Source organism: Leucopleurus acutus (genome assembly GCF_964270905.1).
Source record: "Leucopleurus acutus genome assembly, chromosome: 7".
Lineage (NCBI taxonomy): Eukaryota > Metazoa > Chordata > Mammalia > Artiodactyla > Delphinidae > Leucopleurus > Leucopleurus acutus.
This window is the reverse complement of record NC_139150.1, coordinates 10,132,895-10,155,220: the sequence shown is the minus strand read 5'-3', so window position 1 is coordinate 10,155,220 and position 22,326 is coordinate 10,132,895. Positions and strand designations below refer to the sequence as shown.

At 39.9% G+C, this 22,326-nt stretch overlaps 1 protein-coding gene across 6 annotated transcripts in view; it reads left to right on the top strand.

Moving 5' to 3' along the window:
* GAPVD1 (GTPase activating protein and VPS9 domains 1) overlaps positions 1 to 22,326 on the top strand; it is a 72,172-nt gene that overhangs the window by 41,937 nt on the left and 7,909 nt on the right. For 3 of the 6 annotated variants that reach the window (XM_082842746.1, XM_082842744.1, XM_082842745.1), the window contains 13 exons: positions 745 to 885; positions 1,944 to 2,078; positions 2,541 to 2,660; positions 6,060 to 6,137; positions 6,267 to 6,637; positions 9,956 to 10,043; positions 11,030 to 11,110; positions 14,499 to 14,621; positions 16,059 to 16,188; positions 18,287 to 18,396; positions 19,086 to 19,245; positions 20,275 to 20,462; positions 20,942 to 21,155. In XM_082842746.1, the coding sequence (XP_082698872.1) occupies positions 745 to 885; positions 1,944 to 2,078; positions 2,541 to 2,660; positions 6,060 to 6,137; positions 6,267 to 6,637; positions 9,956 to 10,043; positions 11,030 to 11,110; positions 14,499 to 14,621; positions 16,059 to 16,188; positions 18,287 to 18,396; positions 19,086 to 19,245; positions 20,275 to 20,462; positions 20,942 to 21,155 (1,939 nt within the window). Of the gene's footprint in view, positions 1 to 744; positions 886 to 1,943; positions 2,079 to 2,540; positions 2,661 to 6,059; positions 6,138 to 6,266; positions 6,638 to 9,955; positions 10,044 to 11,029; positions 11,111 to 14,498; positions 14,622 to 16,058; positions 16,189 to 18,286; positions 18,397 to 19,085; positions 19,246 to 20,274; positions 20,463 to 20,941; positions 21,156 to 22,326 lie in introns of those variants that run through there. The other 3 variants (XM_082842748.1, XM_082842747.1, XM_082842749.1) reach the window with 2 other exon arrangements.

Here is a 22,326-nt window from a genome sequence, read left to right as displayed (position 1 = left end):
ACCTTTTACCAGTTTTTCCAAAGGTTCTTCATCTACTGAAATAAGATTGTTCTTTTATTAGGTTTAATCAGAAGTAGTGGAGCATTCTGAACTTGAGTATTTTTAACACAGGTTTACAATAATGTTTAATCTTTCTATTTGTATTTTTAAGCAGTGTAAATAGATTTCTCAATTGGTTTTGCATTATTTTGTTCCAGATGTCAAAGTACAATAGTATTTTTCCTGGCAGTGAGCTGTATTTGGGCAATAAGCTGTATTTGCAGTTGAATGAGTGCTACAGAGGAGATGTGTGTTTTCCTGCAAATATATTTTATTGCTCTGAATATGTGGCTAATGTGCCAGAAGAAAACATATTTGGCCAGTATAACTTTCTATGGTTAAAAGTCTCTGTTTGAGTGTTTTTAATCCCTGAAGGACTAAAATATTAGAGAGATGTTAGGGACACGTAAAATTTGCTAAAAAATCAAGGTGAAAACTAGTTGAAATGACTTGTCCTAATGATCTGTGTTTTCTCGATGGAGACTAAGGTGAACAGTAGGAAACTGATGAAAAGGAGCTTGTGTTATTGTGACCAAAGTGGGAAATTTATGTTTTTAGTGGTATTATTGATTGAAATTACTCTTTCCTTGGCTTCTTTCTTGTGAGTAGAGAGATTTTGTTAGCTTAGTGTTTGGCTTTTTTCCATCATCACTGCTCTTTCCCTGAGGACGTTTGTTAACCCTTTACTCCCCACTGGTTATACAGGTGCAGCAGCAGAGAACATGTTAGGCAGTTTACTGTGCCTGCCAGGTTCAGGGTCAGTGCTTCTTGACCCCTGCACTGGTTCTACCATATCAGAGACAACAAGCGAAGCTTGGAGTGTAGAGGTATTGCCAAGTGACTCAGGTTAGTATGCTGTCATTGTTTGCTTTTTGATTTGCACAGAAGTTTTAAATGTAAGGTATCCTAACTTCTATATTATGTACATTTTGTCAGATATACATTTGACAAGTATGAGGCCATCACATTGCTAAGAATTTCAAATGGAAAATTAGTTTAGGGTATTTTCTGTCCATCAAGAAAAAATGCAGTGTTGGATGCCATAGGCTAAGATGGCAGGTGCTTTCTGACTCTGTTCAGTTATCTTGGAAGCAATCGTTAGTAACTCATCAGGATTCTATGTGGGACATTGAGTTCAGTATCTCCCACTAACTTATCACAACCACTCTGAGTGGTTGGATGCCTGGTAAGCATGTTTAGATTTGGAGAACTTGACCCAAAGATACCTAATGTATTTTTGAAATGCATTGACATTGAGGCTCTGGAATCCTGAGAATTATTTTGTGCAAGATTATTATAAACATATATAAAGTATTTTGTACTTTCTCTTATGTATTGCATTTCTGCTTTTTTTCTGATTATGAATATAAATCCTTGTTTTCAACTAAATGTCAACTACCAGAATGCAAATATAAGTAACTATATATCTGAACTACCTTCTTTTTGATCGCTTGGCTCAAGAATAATGAAGCAACCTTGATATGTGTTTTTTAATGTTACCACATTCAGACATGCTAACCTTTACATAAGGAGACAGTAGGATTAGCTCAGTATTGAACATCCATAGGAGTTATTTTTTAGAAAGTGGTTGATTTAATGCTAAGCTGTTCTGTATTCTCTTGTTTAGTTTACTTGTTAACCAATAGAATACTGTATGAGATTAGTAATCTGGAAGCAGAGTTTTCACCTGCGCACAGTGAACTGGCCTGTATTAGGATGAAAACCACAATCTAGACCTCTTTAACACTTGATCTAACTAACTTTGCTAACTGGCCCAGACTTAAAAGTCTATTTACACTGATTTCCTTCATGCCCTTAGTAGCTTTCTTCATCTGGGTTGCAAAAGCTGAAACTGTGATGTGCTAGTAGAATCACTAATGTGATACCTCACTTTTTCTGTTTAGAGGCCCCAGATCTAAAGCAGGAGGAGCGACTGCAAGAACTGGAGAGCTGTTCAGGACTGGGTAGCACATCTGATGATACGGATGTCAGGGAGGTCAGTTCCCGCCCCAGCACACCAGGCCTCAGTGTTGTGTCGGGTATGTCTGGCTTGTTTTAAGGAATAAGGATTTGAAGGTGTGTTCCCACCTCCCCATTTATAAAGTTGATAGCAAAGAGATGTATTTTATTTAAGATCTGAGTAATTTCCAGTAAACTTATTACTGTGGGACCTGACATCTATGAGAAGTTAATGTGTGCCGTTATAGAGCCTGTCAAAGTAGTTGACAAATGGTCTGTGTGTGTTCCCTCTATAACTCTATCTGTTCTTGGCAATCTCTGCTACTGTATTTAGACATCACATGATAATTCTGATTATGTTGTACAAATCAAGGTAAATATATTTAAGCAATTGTACAATGAAGGATATAATACCAAACAACTCACATGTAAAGAACTGAGATACAAAAAATGTGAGAATGTATACATTTCTCCAAATTTCATATACTTTTTGTGTGGTTATTTTGTTCTTGCTGTTTATTTTTTACCATTTTTTTTTAAAGGCATAAGTGCAACCTCTGAGGATATTCCCAATAAGATTGAAGACCTGAGATCTGAGTGCAGCTCTGATTTTGGGGGTAAAGATTCTGTCACTAGTCCAGACATGGATGAAGTAACTCATGGTAAGAAGGGGAAATGAGAATGACTTTTAGAAATGATCACATCCATGGCTGAAACTGGCAGCCTTTGACACATTGCTGGTGATAGTATCAACTGTTGCAGCACTTCAGGGTGTAGTTTGGCAATATGTGTGTAAGGCCTTAAAATAAGGTTCACATGCTAAATTTGGTTCAGTTAGCCCACTTCAGGAATCAGTCATAAGGAAACAGTTCATGTATGGAGAAAGTCTTATGCACAAAGATGTTCTTCATAATATTTATATTGGCAGAAAATTAGAACCAACCTAAGAACTGAAAAATAGAATGGCTAAGTGCATTTTGATGTAACCACTTATTTGAACTTATACAGCTATTTTTAAAATGCTTTAAAGAATATGAAATAATTTGGAGAAATACCTAGAACATAATACCACTTGGAAATTTTATTTTTAAAGAATTTTATATATAAGATAATAAAATGTTAAAAAACCTATCCTAAAGAAAGCACTGGGAAGAAATACCAGAGTGCTAGTAAGTAGTGGTTTTATATACTGGGCACTGGGTTTGAAGTACTTTTTTTGTTTTGTTTCGTTTTTTACATTTTTGTTTATTCTAAACCAAAGGTTTTTATCCTCAACACTATGGACATTTTGGACCAGGTAATTCTTTGTTGTGGGGGCCTGTCCTGTGCATTGTAGGATGTTTAGCAGCCTCTCTGGCCTCTGTCAGAAGCACACCATCACCCTCCCTCTCGTGCAGTGATGAAAACTAAAAATGTCCCCAGACATTGCCAAATGATCCCTTAGGGGGCAAAATAGCCCCAGCTGAGAACCACTGTTCTAAACCAGCAGTTTTCAGGTGTAGTGTCCATGGACCACTGAGGGCCCTTAAGACATTTCTGGGAGCTGGGGAGGTATGAGGTCAAAACTGTTTTCACGGTAATAAAAGGTTATTGTCCCTTCTACCATATTGACGTTGTAAAGGTGGGTAAATTTGCTGAGACCTTAGCATGAAACAAGGCAATGGCACCAGACCAGACTAGCAGTCACTGTATTCTTCTCTCACAGTTTAAAAAAAAAAAACAAACTTTACTTATGAATGTCTTTGATGAAGCAGTAAAAATTATTTAATGCTATATCTCAACCCTTGAGTACACATTTATCTAATATTGTGAAGGAATAGGAAGTACCCCTAATGCATTTCTGCTGCATTCTGAAATACGATGAAGTGTCTCAAGGAAAAGCACTTATCTGATTGAGTTGAGAGCTAACTAAGTAGCTGCCTTTTTTTCTTGTTTGTTTTTCATGAAATACCATTTTTACTTGAAAGAATGACAAACTGTAGTTATTCATACTTGGATATTTGGCAGGCATTTCTTGAAAATTAACAAAATGAGCCTGTCATTTCAAGGAAAACAACTGACAGGACAGAGTTTGATGCCAATGATAAAATCCAAGCTTACAGATAAAAATGAGAATTTTGGAAAACTCGTGTCTACCTCCACGAGCTTGACAACTTCCTGCTAGTTAAAAACTTTTCTGGTGAGATGGGTGGTGATATCAAGAATGTCATTTTTTTTGATGTTATATGATGAAATGTGTCAACATTTGGAAGATCTGCATATCTAATTGAACTGGTATTTTCCAGATGATCAATGTATGATGTTACAAAATCACACTTGGGTAAAAGATCCATTCAAAGTGCAAGACAGACCAATTAAATTTTAATGTAACAGAGTACATTAGAGTGATTTGGTTTCAGATTCCAAATGGTAGCTAATCTTTAAAAAACTACTATTTAGCAAGATTTGGTAGAGTATGAAAGAATAATATCCACAGTTTTCTGAAAAGGCTGTTAAAATATTGTCTCTTTTCTACCTGCATATCTTTGTGAGATCAGCTTTTCTTTATATATACTTTAACCAAAACAACATGTGCAACAGATTGAAAGCAGAAGCAGGTATGAGAATCTAGCTGTGTTCTATAAAGTTATACATTGAAGGAACTTGCAAAAATGTAGAAGTGTCACTCTTCTGGTTTATTATTTTGGAAAATATAATCATTTTTCATTTAAAAGGGTTATTTGTGTTACCATTTAATAAGTATATTTAAATGAATTAACATAAAATTTTAATATAAAATTTATTAAAAGTTTAAAATTTTTATTTATATATTCTTTTCAGTTTTAATTTCTAATATGGTAATTATCATTAGATATAACCAACATAAGTAAGCTTTTAAGGTCAACAAATTTTAAGAATGTAAAAGTGTCCTAAGACCAAAATTTTGAGAACTGATATTCTAAGCTATCTTTCATAATGATACACTATTTCTAATTTTTTAAAATGAAGGTAATTATAAGACACAGAACAAAACGAAAATCAAATGGCAAAATAGTACTATTATTCATTATCAAAAAAGAGCTCAGACTCAAAAAGTTTAGAGGAATGGTTTCTTTTATATATTTGTAAGTTTTAGTCTCTGCATATTTTAATATCTCTGATTTTGGTTGTTTATAGACATATGCTTAGAGGAGTCATCTTTTACTCTGTAGTTTTAAAATATTGTACTTTAGAAGTTCAAGTTTGTTTTGTAGTATAATGTAGTATTACTCATTTTTAAAATAAATTTATTTATTAATTAATTTATTTATTGGCTGCATTGGGTCTTCGTTGCTGCGCGAGGGCTTTCTCTAGTTGCGGCGAGCAGGGGCTACTCTTCGATGCGGTGTGCGGGCTTCTCGTTGCGGTGGCTTGTCTTGTTGCAGAACACAGGCTCTAGGCGCGCAGGCTTCAGTTCTTGTGGCACGCGGGCTCAGTAGTTGTGGCGCATGGGCTTAGTTGCTCCACAGCGTGTGGGATCTTCCCAGACCAGGGCTCGAACCCTTGTCCCCTGCATTGGTAGGGGGATGCTTAACCACTGCACCACCAGGGAAGTCCCGTATTACTCATTTTTGTTATGAGTTATCTTATAAATTGTCTTTTGCTGAGAGCAATATTAGAATTTCAAATTTTACAACTTTTTATTTATACTCCTTCTATAGGTAGTATTGCCCCTAGTTTTATAGGTGGAGGGAAGGTGAGATTCAGGGAACTTGTGACATTCTGAAAATTTTGATGATTTCCATCTTCTGGCTCTGCGCTTTGCATTAACCATAGTACAGTTTGGCCATTAGAAGTAATAGGCAGTGGATGCTAGACTACTTAAATGTAATTAAAATCCATGTAAATATGTAGACAAAAACATAAAATGAATTTGAGGTAAGCAGAATATGCTATTTATTAGATCATGTTTTTTCTGATATGCCCTCAAGTTGTAATTGGTCAAAAAGGAAGACTGTGGAAGAGAACCTTTTTCACAGTGTTGTAACTCCTACTGAGTCATGAGTTCTGACTTGGTCACACAGTTTGCCCATCTCTTTTAGGTGCCCACCAGCTGACCTCTCCTCCTTCTCAGTCAGAGTCTCTCCTTGCCATGTTTGATCCACTGTCTTCACATGAAGGTAAAGTAGTCAAATGAACTTTTTGACTCTTGTTTTATCATGGACAGAAGAACAAAACCAAAACCCTTTGTTCATGCCTTTGTTGGACTTTGTTGTGTCTCAGCTGCAGACTTTTTTTCTGTGTTCCAGGGGCTTCTGCTGTAGTAAGGCCAAAGGTTCACTATGCCAGGCCATCGCATCCACCACCAGATCCCCCAATCCTGGAAGGAGCTGCAGGAGGAAACGAGGCCAGGTTGCCAAACTTCAGTTCCCATGTCTTAACTCCAGCTGAGATGGAGGCATTTAAGCAAAGGCATTCTTACCCTGAGAGATTAGTTCGCAGCAGGAGCTCTGATATAGTGTCTTCTGTCCGGCGACCTATGAGTGACCCCAGCTGGAACCGACGTCCAGGGAATGAAGAGCGAGAACTCCCCCAAGCCGCAGCCATTGGTGCTACTTCTTTGGTGGCTGCACCTCATTCATCATCTTCATCCCCGAGTAAGGACTCCTCAAGAGGAGAGGTATGGGACGCAGGCCTTGTAGAAGAACTTGCTAATTATGGTCAGCTTTAGTGTTCCATCTGCCTAGTTCTCTTGATACCTGAAATTAGTGTGGAATATATAAATCTACGATGAAGGGTGGACAATAGTCATGATTAAAGGTGATTTGTCAATCCTATATGTCCACGACCGTAACCCATAAAAAGCCTTTACTTTGGTTTTGTAATAATGTATCTTGCATTTTTATAATACTTTTAACTTTCCTCCAAGCAATTTTGTATCTCATTTAAACCTCACAGTTTCCTTCAGAAATGGTTAGAGGAAGTACTTTTTTTCTTTTTTTTCCAGTGCGTTATTATTTTTAATTTTGAAACAATCACAGAGTTACTAAAAAGTTGGAAGTAGATACAAAGAACCTCCCCCGCAACCATGTGAGAGCAAGTTGCCAACCTAATGCTCCAACGCTCCATCACCTATGAATACTTTAGTGTAAGTTTCCTACAAGCAAGCACCTTCCCCTACACGTCATAGTACAACCATCAACATCAGGAAATTAAAATTCACACATTAATAATAACGTATCAGCGCTTCCCTGGTGGCACAGTGGTTGAGAGTCCGCCTGCCGCTGCAGGGGACACGGGTTTGTGCCCCGGTCCGGGAGGATTCCACATGCTGTGGAGCGGCTGGGCCCGTGAGCCATGGCCGCTGAGCCTGCGTGTCCGGAGCCTGTGCTCCGCAGCAGGAGGGGCTGCAGCAGTGAGAGGCCTGCATACCGCAAAAAAAATAAATTAAAAAAAAATGTATCAATATATTAATGATAATTTTCATACCCCATTCATGTGTCTCCTATTGTCCCAGTAACATTCTTTATAGTGAAAGGATCCCATTCAAAATCACATCTTGTATTTAGTTGTTATGTCTTTTTAGGCTTTTTTTCTTTCTTTTTGGCTGCGTTGGGTCTTCGTTGTCGCGCGCAGGCTTTCTCTAGTTGCAGCGAGTGGGGGCTTCTCTTTGTTGTGGAGCACGGGCCCTAGGCGCGCAGGCTTCAGTAGTTGTGGCATGCGGCTTCAGTAGTTGTGGCTCGCGGGCCCTAGAGCGCAGGCTCGGTAGTTGTGGCGCATGGGTTTAGTTGCTCCGTGGCATGTGGGATCTTCTTGGACCAGGGCTCGAACCCATGTCTCCTGTATTGGCAGGCGGATTCTTAACCACTGCACCACCAGGGAAGTCCCTTTAGTCTCTTTCAGTCTAGGACATTTCCTCAGTTTCTCCTTGACTTTCACGACCTTTATACTCTTTTTAAAAAATTTATTTATTTATTTATTTTTGGCTGCATTGGGTCTTCGTTGCTGTGCGCGGGCTTTCTCTAGTTGTAGTGAGTGGGGGCTACTCTTCATTGTGGTGCACAGGCTTCTCATTGTGGTGGCTTCTCTTGTCGCAGAGCACGGGTCTAGGCGCACAGGCTTCAGTAGTTGCAGCATGCAGGCTCAGTCGTTGTGGTGCACGGGCTTAGTTACTCTGCGGCATGTGGGATCTTCCCGGACCAGGGCTCGAACCCGTGTCCCCTGCATTGGTAGGCGGATTCTTAACCACTGCGCCACCAGGGAAGTCCCTATACTCTTGAAAGTTACAGGCGTTATTTTCTAGAATGTCCCTCAATTTGGGTCTGCTTGATATTTTCTCATGATTAGATTCAGGTTATTCATCTTAGGCAGGAATATCACTAAAGTGACACTGTGTTCATTTCACTGCATGCTACCAGGTAGCACACAATTTAAATTTGTCCCACTACTCTGGTGTTCACTTGGATCATTTGATGAAGGTGTTGTCTGCCAGGCTTCACTACTGTAAGTTACTCTTTTCCCCTTTGTAATTAATAAGTATTTCTGGGAGGAGAGAGGCCGTTGAAAATATGTAAATATCCTGTTCTTTCTCAAATTTTAAATTTATCCACTTATTAATCATATCTATGGTCTCATGATTTTCTATTTTTAGTCAATGCGTTTGTTACGGCCATTTATTTTGAAGCCCAGTTGTCCCTGATTTGGCCAATGGTCACCCCTTCAAGCTGGCTCCTGTGTTCTTTTGACATTTGGGTATCTTTCTTTGAGTATCTCTCTGCTTTCTGGAACAAAATGTTATAAGCTTGTATTGTATTGTGTCTGCTTTGGTCCTGGAATCAGCCATTTCTCCAAGGAGCCCTTGTTTCTTTTAGTAGAATGTGGTTTTTAGAAATCAGGATCTGGCTATTAGGTGTGCTCTTTGCTGTAGGGGTGTAGCTGCTCCCAGGACCTCTCAGTTGACAGAGCTAGGGAGAGAGTGTGTGTGTGTGTGTGTGTACATGCACGTTAACATGTGTACTTATTTCTATATCTTTCTCTTTATATGTATAGAACCATTTCCAGTCTAAAAACAATAGAATTCATTTCATCTTCCTTCCATTCCATATTTGCAGTTCCCTTGTCCAGCAATGAGAAAACTGCTTTCATTATTCTTCATGTATGTACTCATTTGATCAGTCCCCCTGTATGTAATCAATATCCCATCCCCACCACTAAACCCTCCCTGGATGCCGTTCCTCTGCTTAGGTTCTGATATCCCATTCACATGAATGCCCTTAGAGAAGGTATTTTTAGTTCCAGTTTTGTAGATGAAGAAACAGAAATAAAATGATTTATCTAAAGTCACATGATAGGTTAGTACAGGAATTACAGTTCTGCCTTTTGACATGTGTCTTAATATTAACTCATTATAATTGGTGATCAAAACATGAACTTTGAAGTTGGTCAGATCTAGGTTTGAGTCCTGGCTGTGCCCCATATGGTCTGTATAACTTTGGGAAGATGAGGAGATAACCTTCTTTAGCCTCATATTTCTCATCTATAAAAAGGGCTTAATAACAGTGTTTATCTCTTAAGGCTACTGTGAAGTTTAAATGAGATAATATATGTCCTTACATTCAGCGTTTGGCACACAGTACATACATAGTTTTATTATTAATATTACTGCTACCATCTCTACTACCCCTCTAGATTTTATGTGCATTGCATTTATTCATCCCGTATGAGTATTTATTGAGTGCCTACTCTATGCTAGACTCTGTATTAAGCTTTTGGTTTACTGACAGTAATGAGATAGTGCCTACCCTCAAGTGATCCATCATAGTCTGGTGCTTGAAAGGTATACATCCGTGTTCCAGAAGTTGCCTGTACAACAATAAGAATAGTTTTGCTTTGAAGAAAAACTAGTGGTTTTTGTATTTCACAGACTAACTAAAAATCCTTTTCATAGTAATTTATCCTGCTGTCCAACTCCAAATAAAGCATCAAACTTTTTCTACAGACTGAAGAACGCAAAGATAGCGATGATGAGAAATCAGACAGGAACAGACCTTGGTGGAGAAAGCGTTTTGTTTCTGCCATGCCCAAAGGTAATTTTATAAAATATCAGAATGTGATATCAGCAACGAGAAGTAAAGCCCCAAAATCTCTTTCAGAGAGCCAAAATCTGACCTCCTCCGTGAGGCCTGTGGGGCCTCAGTTTCTTGCTGTTTTGAGGGTATGGAAAATGATCTCACTCGGGTGAATGCCAAGGTACAGCTTTGGAAGTGACAGTTCCTGTTCTTTGCAGGAAGTGGCAGCGGTTTCATAAATGAAAGGCAGGCAGGTCACGGTTGTTTAAATATCATATACCATTGAAGTTAAATATACAGGACTTTTGACATACGTATTGCTAATAATTATTTCAGGAAAAAGGGATGCTTTTAGTAAACAAACATTGAAAACTTATCCTTTACATTCCTGGAATAAACTTAAGCTTCTTATGTTTATGTTCATTGAGAATGATAATACCCTGAATATTAGTGTTTATTCTGGAATGCAGTTGTGTAGAATTGTTGCTTTTCTTGTGAATAGCCTGACGTCATACCAGTAGGTATTGAAATTTGAGTTGGCAAAAGCGTCTCTTCCAGGAAGGAGAGATCATGCAGGATTAGAGGGAAGGGCTTCTTCCAAAGGCCTCTTCTCGGCTCTGTGATGCTCAGGAGCCGCGGAGCACCGCTTTCACGCCAGACTCAGCCCACTTCAGGAGGAGAGACTGAGGCTCAGAGCTCTGAATGTGTCGTGTTTTGAGCAGAGGTTAAGAGGCAGTGGTTTTGATTCAGTCCCAAGAGATTCCTGTTAAATCATTCTTCCTGTGGCAGATGACCCCAAAGCAGATTCTGGAAGCTTCTTTAAGCACCTTCATTGCTATTTTAAGAATGATTATCAGTTGACACTCGGGATTTCTTAGCTTTTAAACTTTTCACCTTCCTTCCACTTAGAAATGTTGGCACACCAGTTAACTCCAGAATGACTGCTGTCTTCCGAGTAGTGCAGTATGTTATATGTCACACTACTGACTTTATTTAATTTCCAGCTCCTATACCATTTAGAAAGAAAGAAAAACAAGAAAAAGACAAAGATGATCTGGGGCCTGACAGATTCTCAACACTCACAGGTTTGTAGACCCATGGACTTCCTGGCTCCTTCATTCCCAGAGCACATATTTCATAACACTTTTTCTTGGGTGCCATAAGCGTTGCCTTCTTAGAAGAGTGTGTCTGTGTGTGTACAGTGGGGAGTATGTTCTTCATAGCTCTGTGGTTTCCAGTTGGCGGCCACAGTGAATCTCAGTGCGCTCTTCCTGCAGACCGCCACCACCATCATCATCCTCATTACCATAACTTCCGTGTATGATGAGGCCCCTGATCCTGAGCCTCTAGGCCTCCCCTAGAACCCGACATTTTAGTGGGATGATGACACACAGTGCCTTTTAGGAAAGTGTGGTGATGGTTTTAGTGCTATGCATGCCATATCTTTGGATCATTGACTGAGTAGTTTTCTTTAACGTTGATCGTAGAATTCTAAATTTATTTCCATCTATAGTTCTTGATTATTCAGGATCATTGTGAAATTCTATTTTACCTAATCATTTCCTTTTTTCGTGATAAGTGTTCAAACAATATCGTAAATTTATAAACTTTACCAATTTTTTACAGCTTGAATCATTTTAACATTGCTATCTGACCCAAGGAAAATACAACTAGGGGTTGGGTTCTTACCTCATTCAGCATTTGTATTTTTGCAGCTTCTTTTTGGCATATTATGAATGAACACCCTAAAAGGAAAAAGTATGAGAGGTAGTGTTGATGACCCAACCTTGAGTTTGATAGCTGTATACTGTCTCCAGTGACTGAAGAACGTCTAGAGGGAAATTAATTTCTCACCTCTCTTTTTCTTGTCTTGATTTTAAATTATGTTATCCTACTAAGGTAAAATGAAGACTTTTATTTAAAAATGGGATAGGTTTCAAAAGAACATCCTCCTCAAAGAGCTCAGTGTAGTACAGGTAGAATCCCATTTCAGTGCATAGTTATTGTCATGTCTAGTTCTAAAATAAATGTAGACGTTTCCATGTCCTAGTGTACATCCCTGTTTATTGGATGAGGTGACTTGCCTGGAATAAAGGGTTTTAAACAGCAGGAGCTGTGCTTTGAGGCCAGGTTCCCTGCTGAAAGCAGTCAAACCTATCTCAATCAGTCAACAAATGCTTGTTGAACATCTGACTCATGCCAGGCACTGTGCTAAGTGTGGTAGGTGTTCAGTCAAATCACACATGACTCTTGTTCTTTAGGGACTTACAGCCTTATTGAGAAGCAGTGGAAAGGCATCCTTTCGGCAAGATTTTTATGTTTTCTTACCATGCTCCTGGCTTTAGAACACCACCACCATTCACAGAGTAGAATGCTCTTAATAAAATCTCAGGTTTTCAAAATGTTGAATTAATAACTTTGGAGAAGTTATAAATTATTTTTTTACTCATGTCTTTAGGCAATACATTTTTCTTAGTCCTTGGTGCCTAAACTGTAAGCTAGGTAGAGTAAGTTTTTTTCCATAAAATATTTCGTTTTGTTTGTGTTTGATTCAAGCAGTTTAGCTTCCCTACTGGTGCAGAAATTTCTACCCACTCCTAATTAATGACCCAAAGAAAAGTATCATTAAGTCAATTTTTTAAAATGTTATGAGAGGGAATTTCTTAACAGTCTGTCCATAATCTCGCCGCCTTAATTTTCTTTTTTCCGTGTTCTCTCCCAATCTTTCCTTATCTATACATGGCTTTTCATGATGAAATCAGAGTGTGTATGTAACTTTGTATTCTTTTACCACATGTTATTTCATAAACCCTGTCCCAATTTCCGCTTGACGTAGTTGGTTTTTTAATAATTTTTATTGGCTCTGAGATCATCTGTCATTATTTTATTGCGGTGTGAACATTCTCTTGCTTTTCGATATTTAAATTGTATCCATTTTTTTTTACTATGAAAATACTGCTCACAGCTTTGTATATATAGCATTTTTTGTCTATTTTAATTGTCCTCAGATAAAATTTTTAAGAACGGTGTTACAGAAATAAAAGTTATAAGCAACGTTATTGCTTTCACTGTGTTTAACCGGTTTTTAGAGCCCTCAACAGCACTCAAAACCAATAGCAAAAAAAAGATTTTGTAATGATAAAGGTTTTATCAGTTTACATTTTGAAGAAGATCAGATTTTATTAGGACTCTATTATCATGCATTCAAACATCATTGTAGCAGAAAGATTATATTATTTTGGAAATCGTTTCTCCCTACAGTTTACCACAATTTTACGGAGACATGAACACTAAATATTTTTTTCATGGAAACAAAAGAAGAGCCTATGAGCATACTACTTAACCTCTTTCTACCTTGATTTCTTCTTCTTAAAAACGGGGGTGATAGTAGTACCTCCATGTAGGGTTGTTGCGATGATTAATTGAGATCATTCATATAAGGTGTTTAGCACAGTTCCTGGCACGTGGTACATGATCAATAAATGTTAGCTGCTGTTAATATTAGCTGCTATTAACACGTACACATATATAAGTTCTAGTGATTTTTATCTGTTTTAAGACTTTTTAACAAATGGGATTCTACCAGAATGTAGACATTACCTGCTTGGCCTAGATCTGTCTCAGGAGTTTGCATTTCACTATGGAACTATATTTTGTCCCATAGATCTGTAGCACTTCTTTGCTTTGTTAACTGTTAATTAGTGACTCTGCCATCTGACTCCAAGAAAACATTTTGATGTGCTGATTTTGCTGACCAGATAGTGGGCCAGTCAGTAACCAGTGCTGCACCTGTGATTGTGATAAGCTTTTTCTCTGCACCCCAGGTACAATTCCAGCACTCCCCAACAGTGTCTAGATTCTCTAGGAGTGCCTCTGACACCATTGCACGCACAGAAGTGCTCTAAATCCAGCAGCTGTACTGTCATAGTGAGATTTAGTAAGATAGAATATGAATATCTGAAGTTTCCAGATGTGGTGTAGTGAGAAATTCATGAAGGAAGAGTGGAGGAAGACATTTTAAAAGTATTATTTAAAAGGCTTTAATTTGAATTTGGAGTACTTTTTTCCCTCCTTCAGCATAGAGATGTCTGAATAAATGAAGTCCACATATAAAAGTGCAGTGTTGGAAGTTCTGGTAGCATGAATTGATAATAACAGTGATTTGAGTGTAAACATTTTAGAAACCCATCATCCATTCAGTCTGCACTGAACTTTTTGACACTGTCATGCAGAATTCTGACAATGATGAGAAAGTGGAGTAATCCTCCCAATTTCGTGCTTTGGCAAGGCTCTCAGACCTAGAAATGGGATGAGTAGGCAGCTGCATGGTGCCTCTTATAACATTGAGATATGTGCTCTTTTAAAGTCTTACCTCCTAATCCGCCTTTGGGATTATGCTACTGGTGTCGTACTAACATCAGAGTGGGTGAAAACCAAGGGGAGCTAATTCTCTCCCTCTCCTTTCCCCTTCAGATGACCCGAGCCCTAGACTCAGTGCACAAACTCAGGTTGCTGAGGATATTCTGGACAAATACAGGAATGCCATTAAACGAACCAGTCCCAGTGAAGGAGCACTGGCAAACTACGAAAGTGCAGGTGATAATCATGATAAAGAATGGAATAGTAACCTTCGTATCACAGTGATAAAGGTGGTCCGAATTAAAAGTAACCTTGTAATAACTACTTTTGAACAGTTATCAGAAAAATATGGTACAATTCCCAAGATAAATTAGAGTATCTCTGGAAGAATCTCTGATAAACTGATAACGTGAGTTGACTCAGGGGGGGACTCATAGGGAGCCTGAGAGGAGAACTTCCTACATTTTTTTTAAAATTTATATTTATTTTGGTTGTGCCGGGTCTTAGTTGCGGCACAAGGGATCTTTGTTGTAGCAGGTGGGCTTCTTAGATGCGGCATACGGTCTCTTAGTTGCAGCATGCGGGATCTAGTTCCCCAACCAGGGATCGAATCTGACCTCCCGGAGTCTTACCCACCGGACGACCAGGGAAGTCCCATCCTACACCTTTTTTTTTGTTTTTGAAAAGTTTTAAAATAACAAAGAAGTTGAAGGAATAGTACAGTGAAGGTCTATATTCCATCTACCTAGACTTATCAATTGTTGACATTTTGCCACATTTTCTATATATTTTTTTTTCCTGAGGCATTTGAAACTATCTCCTAAGAATAAAGATATTTTTTCTACGTAGACACAGTATCTTTATTACACTAAGGAACTTTTATTTCTTTTGATTTTATACATGCATGTATTAACTAAATTGATTCATTAAAAACATAAAAACAACTGTGGGAACCATAGGTCTGTCCTGGCTGCATTTGTGAGTTCGTTCCCAGCTCATTCTCAGGCAGTGGGAGCAGCCCTGGTAATGAGGACCAGAGACCTCAGTGCAGCCTGGCCAAGGGGTTCACAGCCAGCTGTTTTCTGACTGGGCAGGATTCCATGTCTGTAAAATGAGGGTGTTATGTGAAATGATTTTTTTTTTTTTTTTTTGCGGTACGCGGGCCTCTCACTGTTGTGGCCTCTCCTGTTGCGGAGCACAGCCTCCAGACGTGCAGGCTTAGCGGCCACGGCTCACGGGCCCAGCCGCTCCGCGACATGTGGGATCCTCCCGGACCAGGGCACGAACCCGTGTACCCCGCATCGGCAGGCAGACTCTCAACCACTGCACCACCAGGGAAGCCCTGAAATGATTTTTGAGGCCCCTTTTAGTTCTGTGGTTCAGTGATCGTGATTACAGAGTATTATCCTTATTAAGTTAATAAAGACTTTCATTGTTTTAGATTAGGATTCAGATAAGAAATAAAACTATTTTCAACAACTGCTCTCTTGATATATTATCATTGCTATCAATAATTTAGTTAAGTGTTTGAAGTTCCTTTTTTCCTTTTTCTTTCAAAGAACTCTTGTTGGAAGGCACAAGTTAATTTATTGTTGAGTTGTTCTGAATACCTACCAGTGCCAGAATGTTCCAGATTAACCTGCTTATCCTTTTGGGGGGCTGGGTTTTGTTTAGAAGTTATGGGTGACGGTGAAAGTGCGCACGATTCGCCTCGTGACGAAACCCTGCAAAACATCTCAGCTGACGATCTCCCAGATTCCGCGAGCCAAGCCGCCCACCCTCAGGATTCAGCTTTCTCTTACAGGTATTTCTTTTATAGGATTTAGGACCTTTGGGTTTGAACTTTTCATCACCATTGCAGTCACTTCAAGTCAGGTGTTTCATTGAGTCACTTAATAAGTGTGTAAAGCAGAGAGATAAGAATGAAATACTATTCACTGAGAAGACTTTGCTTCCCTTGTGGATGTCATACATCAAAGTCTTTAATTCAGGGATTGAAAACAAAAACAAGAAAACTTCATATGCTCACAGGGGCCACATAAGTAATTTATTTTATTTATTTATTTATTTATTTATGGCTGCGTTGGGTCTTCGTTGCTGCGCGTGTGCTTTCTCTAGTTACGGCGAGCGGGGGCTACTCTTCGTTGCGGTGCGTGGGCTTCTCATTGCGGTGGCTTCTCTTGTTGCGGAGCACGGGCTCTAGGCACACGGGCTTCAAGTAGTTGTGGCATGTGGGCTTCAGTAGTTGTGCCTCGAGGGCTCTAGAGTGCAGGCTCAGTAGTTGTGGCACGTGGGCTTAGTTGCTCCACAGCATGTGGGATCTTCCCGGACCAGGGCTTGAACCTGTGTCTCCTGCATTGGCAGGCGGATTCTTAACCGCTGTGCCACCAGGGAAGCCCCACATGAGTAATTTAAATGGAACAGTGGCAATGCCTGTGCCTGTGCAGAATTCCCAGCTCTGTGTGTGAGAGGTGCTAGGGCAGGACTGAAGTAGAAGGAGGGTCCACTGCAGAGTTGTTGAATGACCCACTGTCCCCAGTAAGCCTCCCAGTTTGTCATTCTCCTCATTACCTGTGCAGGTCTCTCCATTTCTAACAGGGCTTGAGAAAGAAAATGACTTTAGGAACCTGAAAAATTTGCTTTCGTTTCACAGGGAACCTGTGTTTTTCCAGACACGGATTATCACTTTTAAAGCACTAATCATCCGTCCGTCTCTTTGTTTTTATCTATGACTTTGCCTCTGTCTTTCTTTCTCTGTTTTTAAACTTTTTATTTTAGAAATATTCAAGTATGTACAAAAATGGAAGAGTACAGTGATGTGCCTGTTACCCAGATTTAACAGTTACTAATACGTGGCCCATATTGTTTCATGTTTACCTCCTCCCCCAATTAATTTAAAGCAGACTCTAAGCAGCATATCATTTTATTTTATTTATTTACTTTTATTGAGATATAGTTGATATATAATATTATATAAGTTTCAGGGGTACAACACAGTGATTCACAATTTTTAAAGATTTAAATTTTTATTTTCCAGCCATGACTTTACTGTTATATAGATTTGGAGTCTCTGCAAAGTAGGCAAATATTACATTTGTTTGGGTTGATTTGTAAGTTACTCGTTTTAGAGGAAGCAAACCAATAAGGAAGGACTCAGAACTAGTCAGATGAGGTGGACAAGTGATAATCCCGCAGGAGGAGCAAACTCTGGCTTGTTCTCGGAGGTGTTTCGACTCCTTTTTTTGGATGGCAGTCTTGGACGCTTTGAAGAAGCTCTGGTCCACGCCCTACATTCCCCTCCCAGTATGAAGGGCTGCCCTGCTGTGGAGGGTGACGCCTTACTGAAGGGTGCTCTGCCCGGTGGTGGCAGGTGGTTCAGTGGCGGAAGCTGAAAAGAAGCAGGTTTTGGCTCAACACAAAGTTTGAAGCAGCAAGGCAACAGAAAGGGCTTCTTGTCGGGGGTCAGCTTGTCTTGTGGCAGGATCAACATTCCTCAAGAGATGTGGTAGAAGGCTTCCTAAATGTGGGTGGTGAGATGGATCTGATGACGTCTGCTGACTCCCTCCCAGCCTGGGCGTAATCCAGCCTTGACTCTCCTCGTAGTGCTTAGCATAGAACTCAGCGTATGTTAGAAGGTCAAAAAGGATTTGTTTGATTCTGGTGACTTTACCGAATGGTCCTTGCCCAGAGCACTTTTGCAGCCTTGCTTCTCAGGTAACTAGAAAGCCCACTCCTTAAGTGAGGTGTCAGTAAGTTGAAAATTATCTTTTATTTATGACCACTTGAAACATTTGAGTCCTGACGTGGTAGCCTATTGATTTGTATAGTAAATATGATAATAGTTCATAAAATAAGACCATATGTGAACAAAGAAATTAATGTATCTTCAACTCATTCTTCAGAGATGCAAAAAAGAAACTGAGGCTCGCTCTTTGTTCTGCGGATTCTGTTGCTTTCCCAGTGCTAACCCATTCAACAAGGAATGGTTTACCAGACCATACAGACCCAGAAGGTAAGTTGCTACCTGATAGCTTATTTTTTCCTATATTTATACGTTGAACCATATGAATTGCCAGTATTCAACTGTATTTAAACTATACAGCAGGGCTTCCCTGGTGGCGCAGTGGTTAGGAATCTGCCTGCCAAGGCAGGGGACACGGGTTCAAGCCCTGGTCCGGGAAGATCCCTCATGCCGCGGAGCAACTAAGCCCGTGTGCCACAACTACTGAGCCTGCGCTCTAGAGCCCACGAGCCACAACTACTGAGTCCGTGAGCCACAACTACTGAAGCCCACACACCTAGAGCCCATGCTCCGCAACAAGAGAAGCCACCGCAATGAGAAGCCCTAGCACCGCAATGAAGAGTAACCCCCGCTCACCACAACTAGATAGAGCCCGCACGCAGCAACGAAGACCCAACATAGTCAAAAATAAATAAATAAAATAATAAATTTATTTAAAAAAAAAATAAAAAAATAAACTCTACAGCAGTTCTGTACAGTTCAATGTAATACATTTATATTAGCTATCAGTTAAGGGCACTTTGATTATTGATGGCTCATTAAAATGTTCTCTGATTGATACTGCTTAGTTCTACTGATACAAGCGTAATTGACATCCCAAAGGCTGAGGGATGACCTTCAGCTTATGAAAAGCCTGTGGAAATTCTCAACAATAACAGAATTTTTATTTTTTTATTTAGACAATGAAATTGTCTGCTTCCTAAAAGTTCAAATAGCAGAAGCAATTAATTTACAAGATAAAAACTTAATGGCTCAACTTCAAGAAACAATGCGTTGTGTGTGCCGCTTTGATAACAGGACTTGTAGGAAACTACTGGCTTCTATCGCCGAGGACTATAGGTAATTATACCCCACATGTTTCACTTATACACCTCTTTTCAGCTGCAGGTATTTTCTTCTCGGTCCTTATTTCGGAAATGAATCTAGGCTCACCACAAAGTGCTTGGCTATGTTTACCTGGATGTAGATTTCCAAGGACTACATTTGGATATTTAGTCTGTAAATGTAGTTATAAATGAGCAGCTCTTCCTAACACAGAGTGCAGTTTACTTCAGCTTTGCCCCACCTTTAGCGGAGGGGACACCAGGATAACTAGGATATCATTTCCCTGTTTTAGAGGGATAGAAAAGACTGCTTCCTTGGACCAGGGAAGCAGGTGTAGGTCTTGGAATCACTGCCCTTTGTCTGTTGCCAGTCCCTTGCTGACATTAAAATGTAGTTGAGAAGCTTAGGAAGTAAAGAGACTTAGGGAGTGGGTACTCTAATGATTGCTACGTTTAGACTATAAGCAAATAATTAGTGGTATGTTTAATGATCTAGCAGTATATTAACCTGTATTTTGTTGTCATTTTAGTCATTGTAGCAGTCAACTTCCTGTTAAGTATGAGGTTCTACCAGCATGGAGACTGCTCCAAAATAGCAGACCAACGATGCAAAGGGACTTAGCGATGTTTAGGGAATTAAGGGGCTAAGTGTTCAGCCCAGTAGATGATGTTCTTGACACACATGCAGAAGAGTTCTGTTTCTTTCTTTTTTTTTTTTAATTGTAGTTGATTTACAATGTTATATAAGTTTCAGGTGTACAACATAGTGATTCGCTTCTTTTTACAGATTATACTCCATTTAAAGTTGTTATAAAACATTGGTTCTATTCCCTGTGCTGTACATTACATCTTTGCATCTGGTTCTGTTTCTTGATCTGGAGCATAATTAGTCCTCAGGATGGTTGTCTGCAGCCTGACATGCTAATTTGTAAAACCAAAGTCTTCGGAGTAGTTTTTTCATTTAAGGAAAAATCAGGACTCTTAGTCTCCGAAGAAAGTGTGCACCGTGTATGTCTCATGTCCTGCAGAGCATATTTCCTTTTAGGAAAAGGGCCCCCTATATTGCTTACCTCACTCGTTGTCGACAAGGACTGCAGACCACGCAGGCTCACCTGGAAAGGCTACTGCAAAGGGTTTTGCGGGACAAAGAGGTGGCCAATCGATACTTCACCACTGTCTGTGTGAGGTTGCTGCTTGAGAGCAAAGAAAAGAAGATCAGGGAATTCATTCAAGGTAACTAGAGACCTTTAGGTTAAGCTGTATGTTATTGGCAAGATTTGGGAATTTTTCTTTTGCTGCTTTTTTTGAGTACCTACCTGTCTAAGAGAAGTTCCTTAAATTTGCAATTATTTCTTAGTTATTAAACCTTGATGTCAAACCAATAAATTCCATGTTTATCCTGGATTGAATATCTATAGTTTATTAAAAAGTTGCGAGAGGGCTTCCCTGGTGGCGCAGTGGTTGAGAGTCCGCCTGCCGATGCAGGGGACACGGGCTCGTGCCCCGGTCCGGGAAGATCCCACATGCCGCGGAGTGGCTGGGCCTGTGAGCCATGGCCGCTGAGCCTGCGCGTCCGGAGGCTGTGCTCCGCGACGGGAGGGGCCACGGCGGTGAGAGGCCCGAGTACCGCAAAAAAAAAAAAGAATTCTAATAATTTCCTATTTGAAATTATTCAAATACTGTATTTTAAAAATTATTATTTTGCATTGGAGACTTTCAGAAACTCACGGCAGCTGATGATAAAACTGCTCAGGTGGAAGATTTTCTGCAGTTCCTGTATGGCGCCATGGCCCAGGATGTCATATGGCAGAATGCGAGTGAGGAGCAGCTTCAGGATGCCCAGCTCGCCATTGAGCGAAGTGTGATGAATCGGATCTTCAAACTTGCCTTCTACCCTAATCAGGACGGGGACATACTCCGTGACCAGTGAGTGCTTCTAAGTGTAACGGCCTGTGTTGGACTAAGTAGGAATATACCAGCCAACCCCATTATTTTAGACAAGCTATACGTGAGACTTAGTGTCTGAGTAGTGAAGGAAAAAATACATGTTACCTTTTTTCACCTATCGGAGTTATCAGAAAGAATGAAAATACTCTGTTTTCAGAGATGTGGGGAATCAGGCTGGAGGGTGTATAAATTGGTACGGCCTTTGTGGAAGGCACTGCTGTTTACCCTGTCTCAGCTGTTCTTCCCTTCTTTCTTCTACCTACTCTTATCCTTCAGATCTTCACTCAGACATCACTTCCTCGGGGAAACGTTTCCTGGCCTTTCTGACTAGGTTAAACGCCCTGTCAGCCCTCCCTCAGGCCTGGATACCTTCCTTTAGCACTTGCCACAGTTGCGGTTTTACATTTGTTGGAGGCATGGTTTCTCAAGCTGGCACTACTGACATCTGGGGCCAGATAATTCTTTGGAGTGGGAGGCTGTCCTGTGCATTGTAGGACATTTATCAGCATCCCTGGCCTCTACATGCTACAGGCCAGTAGTACCCTGCCAGGTGTGAGAACCAAGGGTGTCTCCAGACATTGCCAGATGTCCCTTGGGGGCAGAATCGCCCCTGTTGCTGGCCACTGGTTTGTGTGATCGATTGATGAATGCCTGTATCCCCCACTGGATTGTTCCCTTTGTGAGAGCAGCAGCATAGTGCTTTTATTCATCACTCCATCAGGGCATCCAGCACAGTGCGTGACTTCTATTATAATATATGCTTATTATTTGTTTGGAATGAAAAGTTATATATTTGAAAATCAAAATATCTGGAATTGTATGGTATATGAATTATATCTCAATAAATCCTATTCTTAAAAGTAAACCTAAAAAAATTAATCTTGAAAAAAAAATCTGGAATGATAACAGTGGTTATTTTGGGGTAATGAGGCTATGGATGACTTAGCTTTTTTTTTTCCTCTTCTGCATTTTCTTGACCACTGCTTTACGATGCTGTTTCTGCCCCAAGCATGTTGAGATGGCCACCGTGCCCCCCAGCAGTGACATGGGCTCTCTCTGTGGGCGACTCTCAAGGGCCCATGTAATAGGGTGGGGCATTGGTTGTTTCCATAAGATTTTTTTTTTCATGGAAATTTTACAATATTGTATG